The 14,951-nt window shown below is 57.3% G+C and overlaps 1 protein-coding gene across 2 annotated transcripts; it reads right to left on the bottom strand.

Moving 5' to 3' along the window:
• Positions 1 to 3,868: 3,868 nt before the first annotated feature.
• NRN1 (neuritin 1) lies at positions 3,869 to 12,625 on the bottom strand. 2 transcript variants are annotated; one of them, XM_057555638.1, is made up of 3 exons: positions 12,358 to 12,625; positions 8,064 to 8,208; positions 3,869 to 5,042 (listed from the first exon to the last, which is right to left on the bottom strand). In XM_057555638.1, the coding sequence occupies exons 1-3, from the start codon at positions 12,410 to 12,412 to the stop codon at positions 4,814 to 4,816; spliced, it is 429 nt and encodes a 142-aa protein (XP_057411621.1). In that variant the 5' UTR covers positions 12,413 to 12,625; the 3' UTR covers positions 3,869 to 4,813. The 2 variants fall into 2 exon arrangements, with proteins under 2 accessions (XP_057411621.1, XP_007173973.1); XM_007173911.3 differs by lacking the exon at positions 12,358 to 12,625 and adding an exon at positions 9,306 to 9,831.
• Positions 12,626 to 14,951: the final 2,326 nt, after the last annotated feature.

The raw sequence follows: 14,951 nt of genomic DNA, 5'->3' as shown, positions 1-14,951 counted from the left end.
AACCCCATGAGGTAGGTATGATCATCCCCATTTTACAGAGGAGGAAACTGAGGTCTGGAGGGGTTAAGGAAGCCACCCGTGGTTATGCGGCTGGTAACAGAAGTCTTCTGGCTCCTGGGTCTGGTCCTCACTCTAAAGGCAGGTCCTTCTGGGGCGAGAATCTGGACAGGAGGTTACACTCCTGTCCCCGCTTCCTTCGGGGCTGGAGCCGGGAGGCTGTCCGAGCCTGGCTGGGCAGTGCTGGGCCCAGTTTTTTTTTCTTTCTCACTTTCTTTCTTTCTTCTTGGTTCGTTTTATTTATTTATTTATTTTAAATTTATTTTATTGGCGTATAGTTGATTTACAATGTTGTGTTAGTTTCAGGTGTACAGCAAAGTGATTCAGTTATACATATATATATATATATTCCTTTTTAATATTCTTTTTCATTATGGTTTATCACGGGATATTGAGCATAGCCCTCTGTGCTCTACAGCAGGACTTGTAGAGCCATTGTTCCCCATTCTCTACACAAAAGCTGACACCTGCTAACCCCACATCCGACTCCATCCCTCCCCCAACCCCCTGCCCCTTGGCAACCACCAGTCTGTTCTCTATGGGCCCAGTTTTTTTATGCCGGTATTTGGGTCTGGGGCCCACGCTGCCCCCGCCTCAATCTCAAGGAAAGGCCCTTGGGAGATGCCGTTCTTCTCCTTGGGGGAAAACCCCAAACTACTTCATTAGAAAGTTCCCTGATGTCTAGGCCTCTGGAGTGCAGAGCGGCCAACCGCTCAGCGCGTGTCCTCATGGCTCTCCGCCCCCCCCCCCCCCCGCTTTGTTTTCACTCCAGGGGCGAGAGGCAAGGGCAACAATGCTTTGATTTCCTTTGGTAGGTGTGCGGAAGGAAGAAAGGAGAGGCAGCGAACCTTCCCTCGGGTTCCGTGGGACAGGGCGGTAGACTGTTCCGGAGAGTGGACCTCTCCCTGGGACCACCCGCGTCCAGCCTGGCACTGCCAGGGCGCAGCCCCTAGTGTGGGGCGGGGAGAGGGAGAGGGAGAGAAGAGTCGAAGGAAGACCTTTCTGGAAGCAGCTCTGCCAGGACTGAGGGAATTTCGGGAAGTGGAAAAGGGGAAAGGCTGCTCTCCGCGTCGTCCATCCGAGTTCCCACGCTTGGGCTCGGCCTGACCAGCCCCTTGGCGCTGCCACCCGTGGGGCCCTCGCCCTCCAGGCTTCAGCCGGAGTGAAAGGATCTCCAGATGCCCAGAAAGAGAATCTCCGTGGTGGTCCTTGTGCTGATTCGCTTCCCTGAGGATCCTGAATGAAAACAGGTCCCAGATTCACCTCTATCCTCCACCTCCGTCCACAGCGGCTGTCGTCTCCAGTTCTAAGATGACTGCTTTCCTCTCTCCCCTCCGCTCGCCCTGCTTATGGACCGGTTCTCCCCCATCTTTCTCCGAGTCCTCCATTTTCCATGCCCCCGTCCTTCTTCTTCCCTTGCGTGTCTCCTCCTCCCCCATACGTCCACTTCCCAAGGGCCCTGGAGTTTTGGGGCCGAGCCGGGGGCTCTGGACTTGGCCTCTCTGACATTTTCCTGAGGATAACCAAACATTACACTCCAGTGGACTTCTGTGCCTTGAATCTACTCGGGCAAGGGATGGAGTGGGAGGGCCCTTCCCCGACCCCAGGTCCTCGAGGGCTGGCAGCCTAGCGCGAGTGGGCCACGTGCAAAGCGATGCGCAGAGCTGGAACCTCTGGGCGGAGGTAGGGAGGACGATCGCCTCGGTGCCTGATACCCACTCCTCACCGCCCGCACCCCCAAACCCCATCTCAGCGATGGGACGTGACTTGTGCTCACGTTGGTTCCTACCTCCCCGAGCTGGAAGCAGGGCTTACCGCGCTGCTGCTTGAAAACGATAACACCAACTAACATATGGAGATGTCATCATGATTAAACAACAAATTAGAGTCGAAGACGGCGCGATAATAATCTAAACAATCACCACAACCAGAAGAAAAGTCCTCTACCGAGCCAGGTGCGGCAGCGTTTCCGGGACTCTCGTCCCTGCGTCCCCGGGCTCTCTCTCCGGGAGCGCTGGAGGGTGTTCCCCGGCCTACCACAGGGCGAGGGATCCCCGACACGGCACCCAGCCCTCTGGAGGCTCCCCCGGACGATCCGGAACAGGCCGCCCCGGAGGGAGGCCCCACCTGGGAGGCAGCTGGAGCCGCCGCCTGAGAACCAGGTTCCTGGAGACGAGAGCGACCGAGCCCGCGTTCCCAGGCCCCGCCCCTCTGCCCCTCCCTCAGCCTCGCCTCCTTCCAGATCTCGGAGGAGGTCGTTTTCTAGGAGGGAAGCCTGCGCTGTGAGAGGAGGGGTGTCCTCCTTGTGTCGCGGGGGTCTCCCCCCACCACCACCCCAAAGCCTGGGGAGAACGCCGCGTGCGTTTTCCTTTGGCGAGCAATGGGCCCAGTGGTGCGCGCTGGTTCGCCCCCAGTTTGCGGAGGTAGAAACACGAATAGGAGCGGGGGGGACGGTTATCAAAGCAAGAAGGGCCCGAGTAGACCCTCTTTCTCCTCCTCCCCCACCCCATCATTAAATAGATTCGTGTTTATAACAGACTCAGACATTTTCATTTGAATTCCAGGGGTTGAACTCAGGCTAGAATCGTCCCACTTACACTTAGGCCGAAAACTACATTGAAATGAAACGATCGAAACCAAACTCTATGTTCCCAAACAGCCAGCGTTCCGGGGTGGGTGGCCACTCCGCGCAGGCAGCGAGGATCTCCTTTGGTCTGGCCTGAGACTGGAGGATCGGCGGAGGAGGGGGCGGCTTGGGGGCGGGGGGCAGCGGGGGAAATAGTCCCAGGAGTAGGGGCGAGGCGCGTGCGTGAACCCGCCGCGCTAATAGATGCTGCCATTAAGAATCCGGGCGGCTTCCAGCGCTCGGGGCGCAGGGACGCATGTGTTGCTGGAATTCAATCCGTGGGGGGAATGCAGATTGGGCTGCGACCTACTGGGTTTGATTTATGAACTGTTACTCTAGCGATTGTTTACACATTGCATTTCAGGGCCCCGTGCCCCCTCCAGGAGCGCGTCTCGGAACCCGCTCCAGCCTCCTCAGCCTCCCTCCCCGCCCCCATCTCCACCCCCAGCCCCCCTCGGGGCCCCCGCAGCTCCCTCCCACCCTCACCTTGACCAAGAAATCCGATTTCTCTGTCTTTGAACCCAAAGACCCACATTCGGGTCTGCCCCCCCAGACTGCTCCCATCCAGCAGCCCCGGACCCCACGCTCCTCTGCTCGCGTTTATTCGCGAATGTTTACTTCTCTGGAAGGCCATGCGGGCCTATAAATAGGAGAGGTGGAAGCAGCTCGACTGCCAGATCGATAGGCCCCGTCTCCTCGCCATTTCAGCTGAGCTGTCTTATTAATTATGAAAGGATTCACCTGATCCCTGCCAGGGACCACAACCTCTGGTCCCTCTGCGAGATCCCTTAATGGTGGTTCCTCCGCAAGGTGCCTCTGGCCACCGCAGAGGAAGCGGCGTGTCGGCGGGAGGGCGCGGCCTGCGGGGCCGGTCGTTGAGCCTCCGACCCGCGTGGGTGTGCGTGTGCATTCTCAGCTGCACGCAAGCCCAGTGCCCCCAGACCTCACCTAGAAAGGATCCTTGCCGTTTACTTATTTAAAACGTAACCTCTTCTTTCTCTTAAGTAAACACGATTTCAGGGACAAGGTGTCCTGGTGGAGGAGGGTCTGCTTGAAGATGGTGGGTTAGCAGGCGGTTTGCGAACAGGTGAACTTATCACCTGGCATCCTGTGTCTCTTCAGGCAACCCCGAGAACTCGGCCAAGAAAGCAGGCTTGGGGCAGGAAACAGACGACACCCTTATTTCAAACAATAACTTTTATTTTATACTTCTCTATACTTTGTAGCAAATTTTTTTTTGCTGAATTTAATTTATAATAAACATTTTAAATTACATCTCTCTCTCTTTTTTTAAAATCAAGGCTCTTTTATGTCAAAATCTTTTTTTAACTATATTTTAGATTAACATTTAACATCCCCCCCCCACCCTTGTGATCTATACCATTGGATATTCAGGTATTACTGTATGTGTAACAGCTAAAACAAGAGGGAAAATCAAGGCAGTGGACTTGGAAAGATGCATCAACACGAGCAGGTAAAGCTTAACCTCTCAGTGATTTCAGCAGCGTTTTTTCTGGCAGCCTGTACCTCTAACCCGAGGTTTCTTCAACCCCTTTCCTCTCTCCCTCCTAGCCTTAAAACACAAGGCCAGCAATCCGTCCTTTCACTTTTCTCGAGGAGAAATGTGCAGTGGAAATGATCAAAACAAGATACTGTGTTAGAAAGACGTGAGCGTGAATTATTCACGAGATGCTTCTCTCTTCAATTCATTCCCCTGGCCTTCTCCTCTCCTCTCTTTCCTATTAGGAGGAGCCCATAATTTGTCATGTATTAACATGATTAATATAGTAGGTGGCCCAGGGCCGTTCCTGAGATTCTTGTGCCAAAAAACAAAAATTAAAAAAAATGGGGTGGGTTTGCCGTTTTCGTATTTCTGTGGGAAGACGGACTGAAGCTGAGGTCCGAGTTTGGCTGTGCTTGCTTGCTCACTGATCGGTAACATTTGGCAAATAAAACACAAAAAAATCAAACGAAATCAAAAAGAGAATCAGGATTTCCCACAATCCTATATGAGTGTTGTCAGCATCACAGAGAATCACAACGTCCCCAAAGAACGAATGGATCTTCCTCTCGATTTCCGGGAGCATGGCGTGAGTGTGTGTGGGCGCGCGGGGGGAGCCGGCCCCGCGCTCAGAAGGAAAGCCAGGTCGCTAAAGCTGCCAAGAGAGACACCAGGAGTACGGGGAGCGCCGGGAGCAGGGACCCCGCCGCCCCGTTGCCGCTGCCGCAGAGTTCGAATAAGCTGCCTTGGATGTTGAGATTTCTGGATTCTTTTCTCAGTTTATCCCACATATCTTTCGCCCCTTCCTGGCAATCCGTAAGGGCTGTGACCGTGCAGCTGTGGAAATCCTCCCAGTATCTGGCGAGGAACAGAACAAAACAGAAGCAGGTTCACTTTGGGCGCGGGAAGGACCCCGGGCCTGCGCCCCGGGCAGACCTCCCGGCGCCCCGCTCCGACCTCCTCTCCGCCGGCCCGGCGCCGGGCGGGGCCCGGTGGGCGCTCCCGGGACCTCCGCGCAGCCTGGATGCCGCTGACCAAGGTGGAGGCCGCCCCTTCCCTCTCTGGTTCCGCGGCCCGGCTGCCGGGCCGCGCCCGTTGCGCCGCGCTGGCACCTCGGCCTGCGCAAACAGATTGCTGGGCCTCCGCGGGCAAAGCTAGGAAAACAGTGCTAAGCCTCGCAAGCTGCCGCCCATTAATGCCTCTTGGCTTGCAAGACGGGTTGCTTGCTCGGAGCACGGCCCTCCCCTCCGGGCTTCCCGCTGTCTCCTCCCCCCCGCCCTTCTGTCTCGCCTCCTCCCTCCCCACGCTGCCGCGCGCTCTCCCCTTGGCCTTCATTCTCCTCCGCTCCTCCTTTTGTCTCCCGCTCTCCCCTTTCCCCTTCTTTCCTCTCCCCTTCTTTGTCTTCCTCCTTTTCCCTCCCCTCGGTTTCCCTCTCTTCCCTTCCTCACTTCCTCCTCCTTCTCCTCCGCACTTGCTTCGGTCCTCCGTGGCCCCTCGCCTTGCTCTCCACGCTCCCCCGGCTCTGATTCGGTCCGGAGACTGCGGCCTGCCTCTCCCCTCCACGGGGTCGGTGAGTGCCAGCGCCCGGGCCCCCGGGGCTGGCTTCCCGGCCTCCTCCAGCCTCCTGAAACCCCAGAGCTCCGGCCCTGCCCTTCCCCCTCTCCCGAGGCTTTTTCGTGGCCCTGGACCTCCGCGGCCTTCGGGGTGTAGTGCCAGCCTCCCCTCCAGGCCCGGACTCCAGGGCCGGCGCGGTGCCCGCCGCTGCCAGCCTTCGAAGGACCCTGCTCTCCGTCCTCCCTTCTCGCCTCTTCCCGGAGCCCCGCGCCGTACTCAGCCACTCGCTCCTCCTGGGCTCGGCTCCGAGCCCCGCCCCACAACCTTCATCCAACTTGTGCTTTTTTTTTTTTTTTTTTATTGTCCCCCTTTCTTCTGAAAACCCAAAATAGATCTCGAGACTAAATATAATTCCAACCCGTGATCGATTCCTGGGGCGCTGTCTCCTTTCGGGGCTGGGTCAGTGAGTGAGCCTCGGTAACACTGGGCCGGCTCCCACTTCGCCCGGGCCTTAGCGTCAGGTCACCAGGGAGGGCCCTCCACGAAATTTGGTTGTCATTTTCTCCCCTCTCTCCTTTCTCTCACTAGCCTGGACTGTAGGCACGATTTATCCTGGTTTCCACTCCCACCCCATCTTCTGGCTGACAGTCAAGTTATAAATGCTTGTTGGACTGCCTTGAGCGCTGGCTGTTTTCTAATGACCTCCGTGAGTCTCTGATTTATGAGGACTGGGGGGCCTGGGGCGCAGGGCTTCCAGGTTCCTCAATTTGTAATAAACACTGAGATTTAGAGAAACCAAGAGGCGGCAGGACAGCTCTCTGCATAATTACACCTCCCAAAGGATGTCTAAATCTCTCCTTTCCTTATGCACGCCCAGATGGGGACAGGGCCTTCCTGGAAGAGAGACATGGTGGAAGACGACAGAATCCAGGTGGCGCTGAGAAGAGGTGGGCTTCAGTGCCACCAACAGTGTGGGATACTTGACCCAGCTATGGCCGCCACCTCTGAGAGGGGCCCACCTCATTTCCATTTTCCAGGACCAAAGTCCTGCTAAAAAATTAAAATAGCTTGGAATAACCAAGTTCTGGCAAATGATGGAGGATTTGAGAGCTGATCCGTATTTAACCTTTTGTCCGTCGTTATAGGTACATTTCTTACCTATCATCAGACACTTAGGATTAAAGTAGGTGGGTGTGCATCCCAGACCCAGCGTTTTGTCCCTTTCCTGATAGGAAAGTAGCAGCCACTTAGCCGCTGTGACTTCTGGTGGACACCAGGGTATTTAAGACTGTGTGCAGCAAAATTAAGGATGGTGCGGAAAATGGTCACTCCAACCTATGGGAAACAAGGAACACCTTTCGCCTTGGCTTTATTGGAAGGGCCATTACGGGGGTGGGGAGGGTCACAGCTATTTTTGAAAAATAAAGTAAAAGTGTGTGTGCATGTGTATTGCAGAAGATGGGAGTATTTCTAAGGTCTGCAGCAGCTAAAATGCGGCTGGTCCACCACAGTAGGGCTCTGCTACCCTCATTTGCCAGCGGGAGCTGTGCTTTCCAGCCAAGCTTTGGAAAAACGCCACTGGGCCTGTCCATGAACTCCCTCCTGGCCTGGCCTGGGGACACCTTGCAGATGCAGGAGGGAGGGGGGAAGCAAGAAGGGTAACTACGCTAAAGCTCCGAATTGGCTACAAACTCCGCAGAGGTGATCACTGGACATTTGGGACGTGCTCCTCTTGGGCAAAGTCATTGGCACAAAACAAAATATTCTTTCAGTCTCTCTCCTAGAAAGAGGAAGAGGGGTCCGCACTCCCTTGCTGCTCGCGAATTTTCTTGGCGGGCACCGGAGGGGAGTTTTATTAGAGGAAGTGGACAAAATAGGGGAGTGCCTTTCCTTTTAAGCAAACCTAGTAGAACTACCAGAAACGCCCCTCAAACCAAACCAACCGTTCTTTGGGAAGTGCTCATTCGCGCAGCAGGAAAGGGAGACGAAGACGGCCTCAAAGCGCAGCGAGGAACTGCCAGCTGCTCTCCAAACCCTCGTCCCCGGTTCCAGCGCGTGGACTGCGCGCGCCTCTGTGCGCGCGGGTCAGGCTGCGGAGGGTGGGACTGGGCCCGGCGTAAAGGATCATCCTCTGCCCATCCCAGGCCACAGGGTCCCCTTGGGCGGGGCAGGCCCCGGCAAAGGCCTGAGGGTGGGAGCCAGAAGGTGAGAAGGCGCGGATTCGCGCTGGTGCCAAATACTGACCGCCTGCGGGAGGCGGGGCGCCCTCCCACCTCCGCAGCGCCCCCCCGAACGGAAACCTCGAGGGCCAGAGAGGACACTTACGTGCACACGGTCTTGATGTTGGTCTTGTCATCCAGGCCCTGCGGGTAGTTGGCCATGCTGTCGCCCAGCTTGAGCAAACAGTCCGAAAAGCCCTTAAAGACTGCATCGCACTTGCCCGCTGCTCTCACGGCCTGCACCAGGTACGCTGCGGGGAGGAGGGGACACCGGTCAGCAGCACCGCGACCCCGCCCCGCAGCCCGACGGCCCGCCCGCCTGGGCCCAGCGCGCCTCACCCCGTCCAGCGGTGCCCACTCGCGCCCGGGCTCGGGGAGCGCCAGGTCCAAAGGTGAATGAACGGTTTGGCCAGAGAATGAGCGACCCGCACCCAACTGCGCGTGTCCTGCGGGTGGCCGGTGCGTGAGCGGCGTGGACAGGGGGAGGCGAGGCCATTCCTATTGTGCGACTCCCTCCCGCATCTGGCTCCGTATCTTTTTCTGTTTCCATCGCCCCCTCTTCTCACCTCCCCCGCCTCTTTTATTTCTCTCTTTCTCCTCACTCCCTCCTTCGTTTCCCAACGCTTCCCCAGCGAGCCCGTCAAGCCTCTCCAAGTGAGATCGTCCCTTTCTGAGGTGACGGAGGGGGTCCGAAAGCACAGCGCGGGGGCGAGGAAGGGGCTGGGAGGCGGCAGAGCCGGGGGCCTCGCAGCCGAACCGAGCGCCACGTCGGGCGAAAAAGCCTCGGGCTTGGCGGGCGCTCAGCAAACACTGCTGAATGAATAAATTAATAAAGTCGCTGGAAGCTACCAGCAGCCACCGACATGGATTGTTCCACTCTAAGAGCGACTGTCTACCATGCAGTGTGCGTTCCTAGTGAGGTCCTCGCCCCCCGCCCCCGAGAGATTGGGCGAGGGGACGAGTGGTCTGGAGCAGTCGCGGCCCGGCAGGGTCAGGATGTGTCTGAGCTAATGACCCCGGGTCACCTCCGCGGAGGCCAAATCCGTGAGCCCGGCCCCGTGCTTCCCTCCGCCTCTATCCGCGGCTCGGCTCCCCTGGAAAGACCGGCCACCACTCCCGCCAGCGGGGGAGGGGGAGGTGAGACCCTTCCTCGCCAGGCCCCAGCAGTGCGCCTGAGGGCCCAGGTGGCTGCCGCCAGGGGCTCTCGGCCTCCAGCTCCGGGCTCCCTCCAGAGGGGACCGGGATCGCAGTCGGGGCGGTGGGAGGAGGTGGAGGTGGAGGAGGTGAAGGAGAAGGAGGAGGAGGTGGGGGGCGGGGAAGGAGGAGGAGGAAGAAACCCAGGCCGCACCGAGGTCCTCGCTCCTGGTCTCAGGTCGGCCAAACCCCGCGGCTCCAGGCGGCCGGCGCGCTGCAGTGGCCATTTCTCTCCTTCCCAAGGCCCACGAACCGGGCTAAAGATTCCGAGGCGAGCGGCCAAAAGCACCCGGGACGCCAGGAGGGCGCGCAAGAAGCGCAGATCTGCGCTGCTGGGCCGAGGGGAGGGGAGAGAAGGGGCGAATCTTCTCGGAATCGAAATCGGCCTCCAGTGCCCGGACCCTGAGCGCCGGGCCCTTCCCGGCAGCGTTCAGGGCGCCGCGGCGCGCGTGTGGGTGTCTCCGGGGAGGACCTCACCACCCCAAGCCGCCGGTGCCCAGAGCCGGGCCAGAAGCAGGCGAGGGGGAAGGTGACCGAAGCTGCAGAGGCCTCCGAGAGCGCACAGTTTGCAAATTGCTGCAGGAAGAGCTGGGCGGGCCTTGCGCTTTCTAATCCGGAACGGGAAGCTCTGGGGAAGGGACTCGACCTCGGCTCGGGCAGATACGTAAACCTTTACCAATCTCCCGGTCCCCCTACGAAACAATAAGAGCCCTTGCGACTGCAAGTATCAGCTAGAACACTGAATAAACGAATCTTTGTTCCAACAGAACGCGGTCCCGATGAAATCAACCCTGCGCGGCGCCCTCTATAATCCGTACCACAGATGCTGCTTTGCAGCGAGGAAACGAAATAAAATACAGTCCATCCTCCCTCCCGCCCCGGCACCCAGTCTCTCCTTACCCCTTACCTCCACCCCCAAGGCTCGGTGGTGAGAAAGTTGCCCCTAAGATGCATTGATACTATGTTAAAGGAGAATTGGGGTTCGCCGGGGTTGGGGGCGCGGGAAGCGCTCCTGTCGCGTTATCTTTCCAGGGGCTGCTGGAGGAGAAGACATGTCACAGCGCGCATGTGTGTGTGCGCGCGCGCGTGTAAAATAAGAAGTCGTGAAAATTTCTGTTTTTTTTTTTGCAACTGTGGCTCCTCGGTCTCTGGCTGGGGAGGCCGGGGGCTTGCGCGCGGGAAGGGTTTCGCTGGCTCACGCCTCCGGGCAGGGGGCAGCCGGCGCGACCCTGTCCGTCCTTCTTGAACCCTGGTTCAGCGAGGCTTGGGCGGGCGACCCAGGCTACTTCCCCGTTCTCTGCGGTGTCCGCGTCTTGTGCCTTTTCCTTCCGTTCATTCATTCGTTCGACCTCTCATTCATTCCAAACTTCCTCCCGCCTAGCCTTCATTTGCCTTCACCACCCCTCCACCTTCCCGTCCCTGCCCCACCCCCGCTTTTCTTGCCAAATGTCAGTGATTTGGGACAGTTCCCAGCCGGGAATTAATAAAGATCGAGGCTCTGGTGCGGGAAAGGGCAGACATTCGGGAACAAGTATGCTCCATTGCAATTCCACAGCCAACAAATGGGCATTTTCGGGCCGAGGTTACTGTGTTCCAAGCGTATTCCGCATACACAATCGCTGTCTTTTTTACCCCATCCGTAGTAAGGTTATTTCCTCCCGGGAAAGCAGATTACAATCCCTATATCAAAAACAACTGCTGTCTCCTGCTCTCTAAAAATCTGCAGGCTAACTGTAAAAGCCACATCCAGTTATTTCCAAGATTTAAGGGATTTGCTGCAATCAGAAATGTTCTTTATTTATTGCAGCTCTTTGCACTAATGTCAAAGATTCAAAACAGCCAGATTCAAAACAGCAAATCGTTTCTTAGGATTAAAGGTAACGCCAACATCCTGCATCCACACACTCTAAAGCCCCTACAATGTTCATGCAAAAAAATCAGATACTCAAAATCATGTCAAATGCATAAAAAAACCCACTGCAAAGAATCCATTTTAATGTGTAGATAACTCCAAAGCCTGTTTCCTCCACATTTCTCGTGAAGAAAAATGTTATGCATTTCATCTCTTGCCCCAAACCGATTCCCTAAAGCCCCTCCACCCCCCGCAATACTGCAAGGATTTGTCTGCAAAGAATGCTACAGTCTGAAGTGATAGGCACCAACAATTCCCTCATCTCCAGAAAACCCGTTTGAAGAGTTTCTATTTTTTCTCTTGTCCATTCTATTAATAATCTGCTTCACTTTCACTTTTAGGCCACATTAATTAATGCTCTGACCCGCATCAGGGAAGGGGGTTTTCTAGTGCTCCCTTCCATAATGCCTTCTTCATTTTGGATGAAAAAATGTGAACTTTTAAACAACGACAGTGTAACTAGGACTCAAGATTCCTTAACATAAAATGGGGACTATATAAACCCACCCATAATCAATCCCAAACAAACAAAAATAACAGGCACCCAACACGACATATTGCAAACACTTCTTAACCCCTTCTTATATAGAAAATACTGATGCCTATGTGGAAAGGAACAGGCAAATGAGCATAGAAAATTCTATCCACATATATTTAGCTGAACTCAAGCTCCTCAATGATAAGCATATTAAAAGATGTACTCTGGGGTTCCCTATCATTCTCAATTTGCCCCCCAGCCCGGTCTGCGTTGCCCGGTGTGAATGCTGCAGCTAGGATACTGGGGCTGGGGGGGGGCGGTAGGATGACAAAGTTCTAAATGCTGCAGTCTGAACCCCAGAATATCTTTGCTTTCTGCACATAAACTTTCCAGTTGTAGCTGCCTAGGCATCTTGCCCCTGCATTCACCTTTTGACCCTTCAAAATAATACCTTGCAGTATCGCAGGGACCAGTGCATTTCCCCAGAGCGCACCAAACCTGGTGAACCCAAGAGAGGGGAGCAAACCCAAGGACGTGCGCTTTGGAAAAAGGGGGGAAAACCCCTCCAGGAAATGCCGGCTGCACACATTTCCCGGCGAACGTTTGGAATCTCTCCCCCTCCACCACCCCCCCTTTTTTTTTTTTTTAGAAAAACCAACCCGGGACGCGCCAGTCCCTTGGAGCCTATGCTCCCACCCCTGGAGGTTTGCCGACTTCTCCGCACCCCCGGGCGGCCGCGGGCCAGTAGGTTCCTTTGGGCACCTCGGACCCGGCCGCACGCCGCCCCTCCGCGAGCCCGGCCCGCCGGCCACTTACCTATTTGCACCGCGAGGATCAGTGAAATATATCTGCCGTTCAACTTAAGTCCCATCCTACGTTTAGTCAAACCATTTGCGACCGCAGACCTTTAAATAGTTAGTTTAGAGAACGCGGGGGAAAGCTGAAAAATAGGCATTGCCAACAAGTTCCAGGAGCGACGGAGACTTTATGCACGGGGAAGGCAGAGGGAGGAGAGAAAGAGAGGGAGCGAGGAAGAGAGAGAGAGAGAGAGAGAGAGAGAGAGAGAGGCTGAGGGAGAGGGGGAAGTGCTGGGAATGGTTCACTCCATTAGGAGGGGCGGAGGAAGTACAGCCTCACGCCCACGAGCAGGCCTGACGTGGGGGATGACACGGAATGATTTTTTTCAAAAAAAATAAAGACACCTTGGTAGAGAATCGCCATTTATAGTCATCAGAAGCTCGAATTAATCAGTTATCTCCAATTAGTGTGCGATCCGAACGAATTCTCGCCTCTCGGAGGTGACCACTTCCCCGGCCCCGCGGCCGCCCCCCCGCCTTCTCGCTGTTCCCGGGCCCCCAACCCCGCCCCCTCTCTGCGCAGAACCGGGGCTCCCTCTCCCCTCCCCGCCCGGAGCCGGGGAGTCCTGGCGCGCCCACTCGATTGTTTCAACCTGCCCCCCTCCTCCACCAGCTCCACGGCGAATCCGGCCCCCTCCCTACGTTGCAGCGGGGTTTAAAGGAGCGAGAGCGGGAGAAGGAAAAACTGCTCAGCCGGCTCCGTTAATTCGACAGCCCCCTGGGCCGCCTGCCCCCCTGCACTGGCCTACTCTCTTTCTCCAACCCTGCAGCTGCACTCGGGGCACAGCCCGGAGCGCGTGAGCACACACACACGCGCACGCCCGCGAGCCGAGCCGAGCGCCCCAGACCCTCCCGCACACACGGCACGGGAGCGCGCGCACACGCCCAGGCCCGGGGGGTTTAATCTGCCACACGCGGGGGCCCTGAAATATACACCTCGCGTCCTCGGTGACGCCCCCGCGGGCGAGGGGTCGCTTCAAGAGACAGGGCGACACCTGTATTGGGGAGCGGGGAGAGCAGGGAGGAAGGAGCCTCTGCAAAGACGATTTTCGGATACTAGGGATGTACTAACTCGCAGAGCTTTCGGAAATTTACGAGGCGATCGCTAGTGTGAGGGGTTCCTTCTCATCCTGATGCGCCTCTTGAGGTTATTTGTTGGGCCGCACACACACGTACACACACGCACACACGTACATCACGTACGCACACGGACACCCGCGTCCACACACACCTGCACTGTCTTTTGATGCTCGGGCGCAAACCCTGTGTAGACGCCGCCTTCTCTGCAACCAAGTGCTTCTGCAGCTGCGCCTGTGCCCGCGCGAGGTGCTACCGCAACAGCGTGAGTTAAGGATGAGAGAGGAACAGAGCTATTTTCTTTCTAAACGCGGTTAGGCTTTGGTTTCCTTCCCTTCCTCTGCACCAAAAGAAGCCTAAATCCTAGCTTCTTTAATCAAATGTTAAGGAAGGAGCCGGCCGACTTTGAGCCCGTGAAGAGAAAAAAGAAATGAAAGATGAAAAGGACCTGCTAAATCTCCCAAAGTTACAGGAGAAAACAAGATATTAAGTAAGCGGTAGATATGCAGACGGAAGAAGGCGGTATCGAATCGAATCTACTTCTCCAGGCACTGTGCCACCTGCGCGCCCATCTCTTTGGAGATGCAGAGACAGAGAAAGGGCGAGAAGGGGGCAAAACCAGGGCGGTGGGACGTGCTGCGGAGGCTGAGGGGATGAAGGGGGGCGCGGGGGCTCTGACTGCGGCCCTTTGTGTCGCGGAACATCTGCAAAGGGTGGCCCCTTCCCCGCATCCCGCAGGAGCGGCACACCCAGCGCTGGGGGCCCGAGGGCCAGGGCCCGGGGCCTGGGGGCGGGGCCTCGTGGTCCCACCCTGTTGACGTCACCAGGGGGACGGGCTGGGCGGCAGTGGGGGCAGCCTTTCCAGCGTCCACGGGCAGTGTGGCAGCCCCGGGTGTTTCCTTTCCCTGCGCTCTGAGGCTCCTGGAGGAGCCGAAAACTTGGGCGGCCAGGGGGCGGGGCGGGGGCGGGTGGCGAGAGGCGGGTGTCTCTTGGACCCGCCCCCGACGCCCTCCAATGGCCAGGCGAGAGGTTGGTACGAGGGGCGGGGCCTCGGGGAGCTGCAGTAGGCCCCGCCCACAGCCCCGCCCCACCCCTCGGGGCCCCGCGCGTGCTGCCCGCCCGGTTTATCCCTCCTCCGCCCAGAGTTGGGGCGCCAGCTCCGAGCCCAGACTGTTGCAGGGCCCGACGGGGGGCGGTGTAAGGCTTTTTGCCCTTGACGTCCTTGCCTGTCTCCTGCTCACCGCCCCCCCCCCCCCCCACCTCCGGATCTTCCAAAACGTCGTTTTCTGAGAGTGCCTTGGGATTTCCCCATCCCACCTCCTGTCATCCGAACTTGGGGCGTTGGGGGTGTGCAAGCTGGCAGCGCTGAAGGGCTAAATAAAGCACAGTGAAGCAGAGGGCGCGCGGTTTGCGCGTGCGCACGGCCACCAGCTTCGGGTGGGCCGGTCCTGGGTCCCAGCCCATCCCGCGGGGTGG

This window comes from Balaenoptera acutorostrata, chromosome 10, assembly GCF_949987535.1.
Source record: "Balaenoptera acutorostrata chromosome 10, mBalAcu1.1, whole genome shotgun sequence".
NCBI lineage: Eukaryota > Metazoa > Chordata > Mammalia > Artiodactyla > Balaenopteridae > Balaenoptera > Balaenoptera acutorostrata.
Note: the sequence above shows the minus strand (reverse complement) of the source record. Positions and strands in the feature narration are given on the sequence as shown.

What these genes read in the sequence shown, in the direction of transcription:
- NRN1 (XM_007173911.3), bottom strand. Translation starts at nt 9,378, where the DNA reads ATGGCCACTGCAGCGCGCCGGCCGCCTGGAGCCGCGGGGTTTGGCCGA. An exon ending in GACCAGGAGCGAGGACCTCG is followed by an intron (nt 8,209 to 9,305) that starts GTGCGGCCTGGG and finishes TCCTCCCCGCAG; the next exon opens with CGTACCTGGTGCAGGCCGTG. An exon ending in AACATCAAGACCGTGTGCAC is followed by an intron (nt 5,043 to 8,063) that starts GTAAGTGTCCTC and finishes GTTCCTCGCCAG; the next exon opens with ATACTGGGAGGATTTCCACA.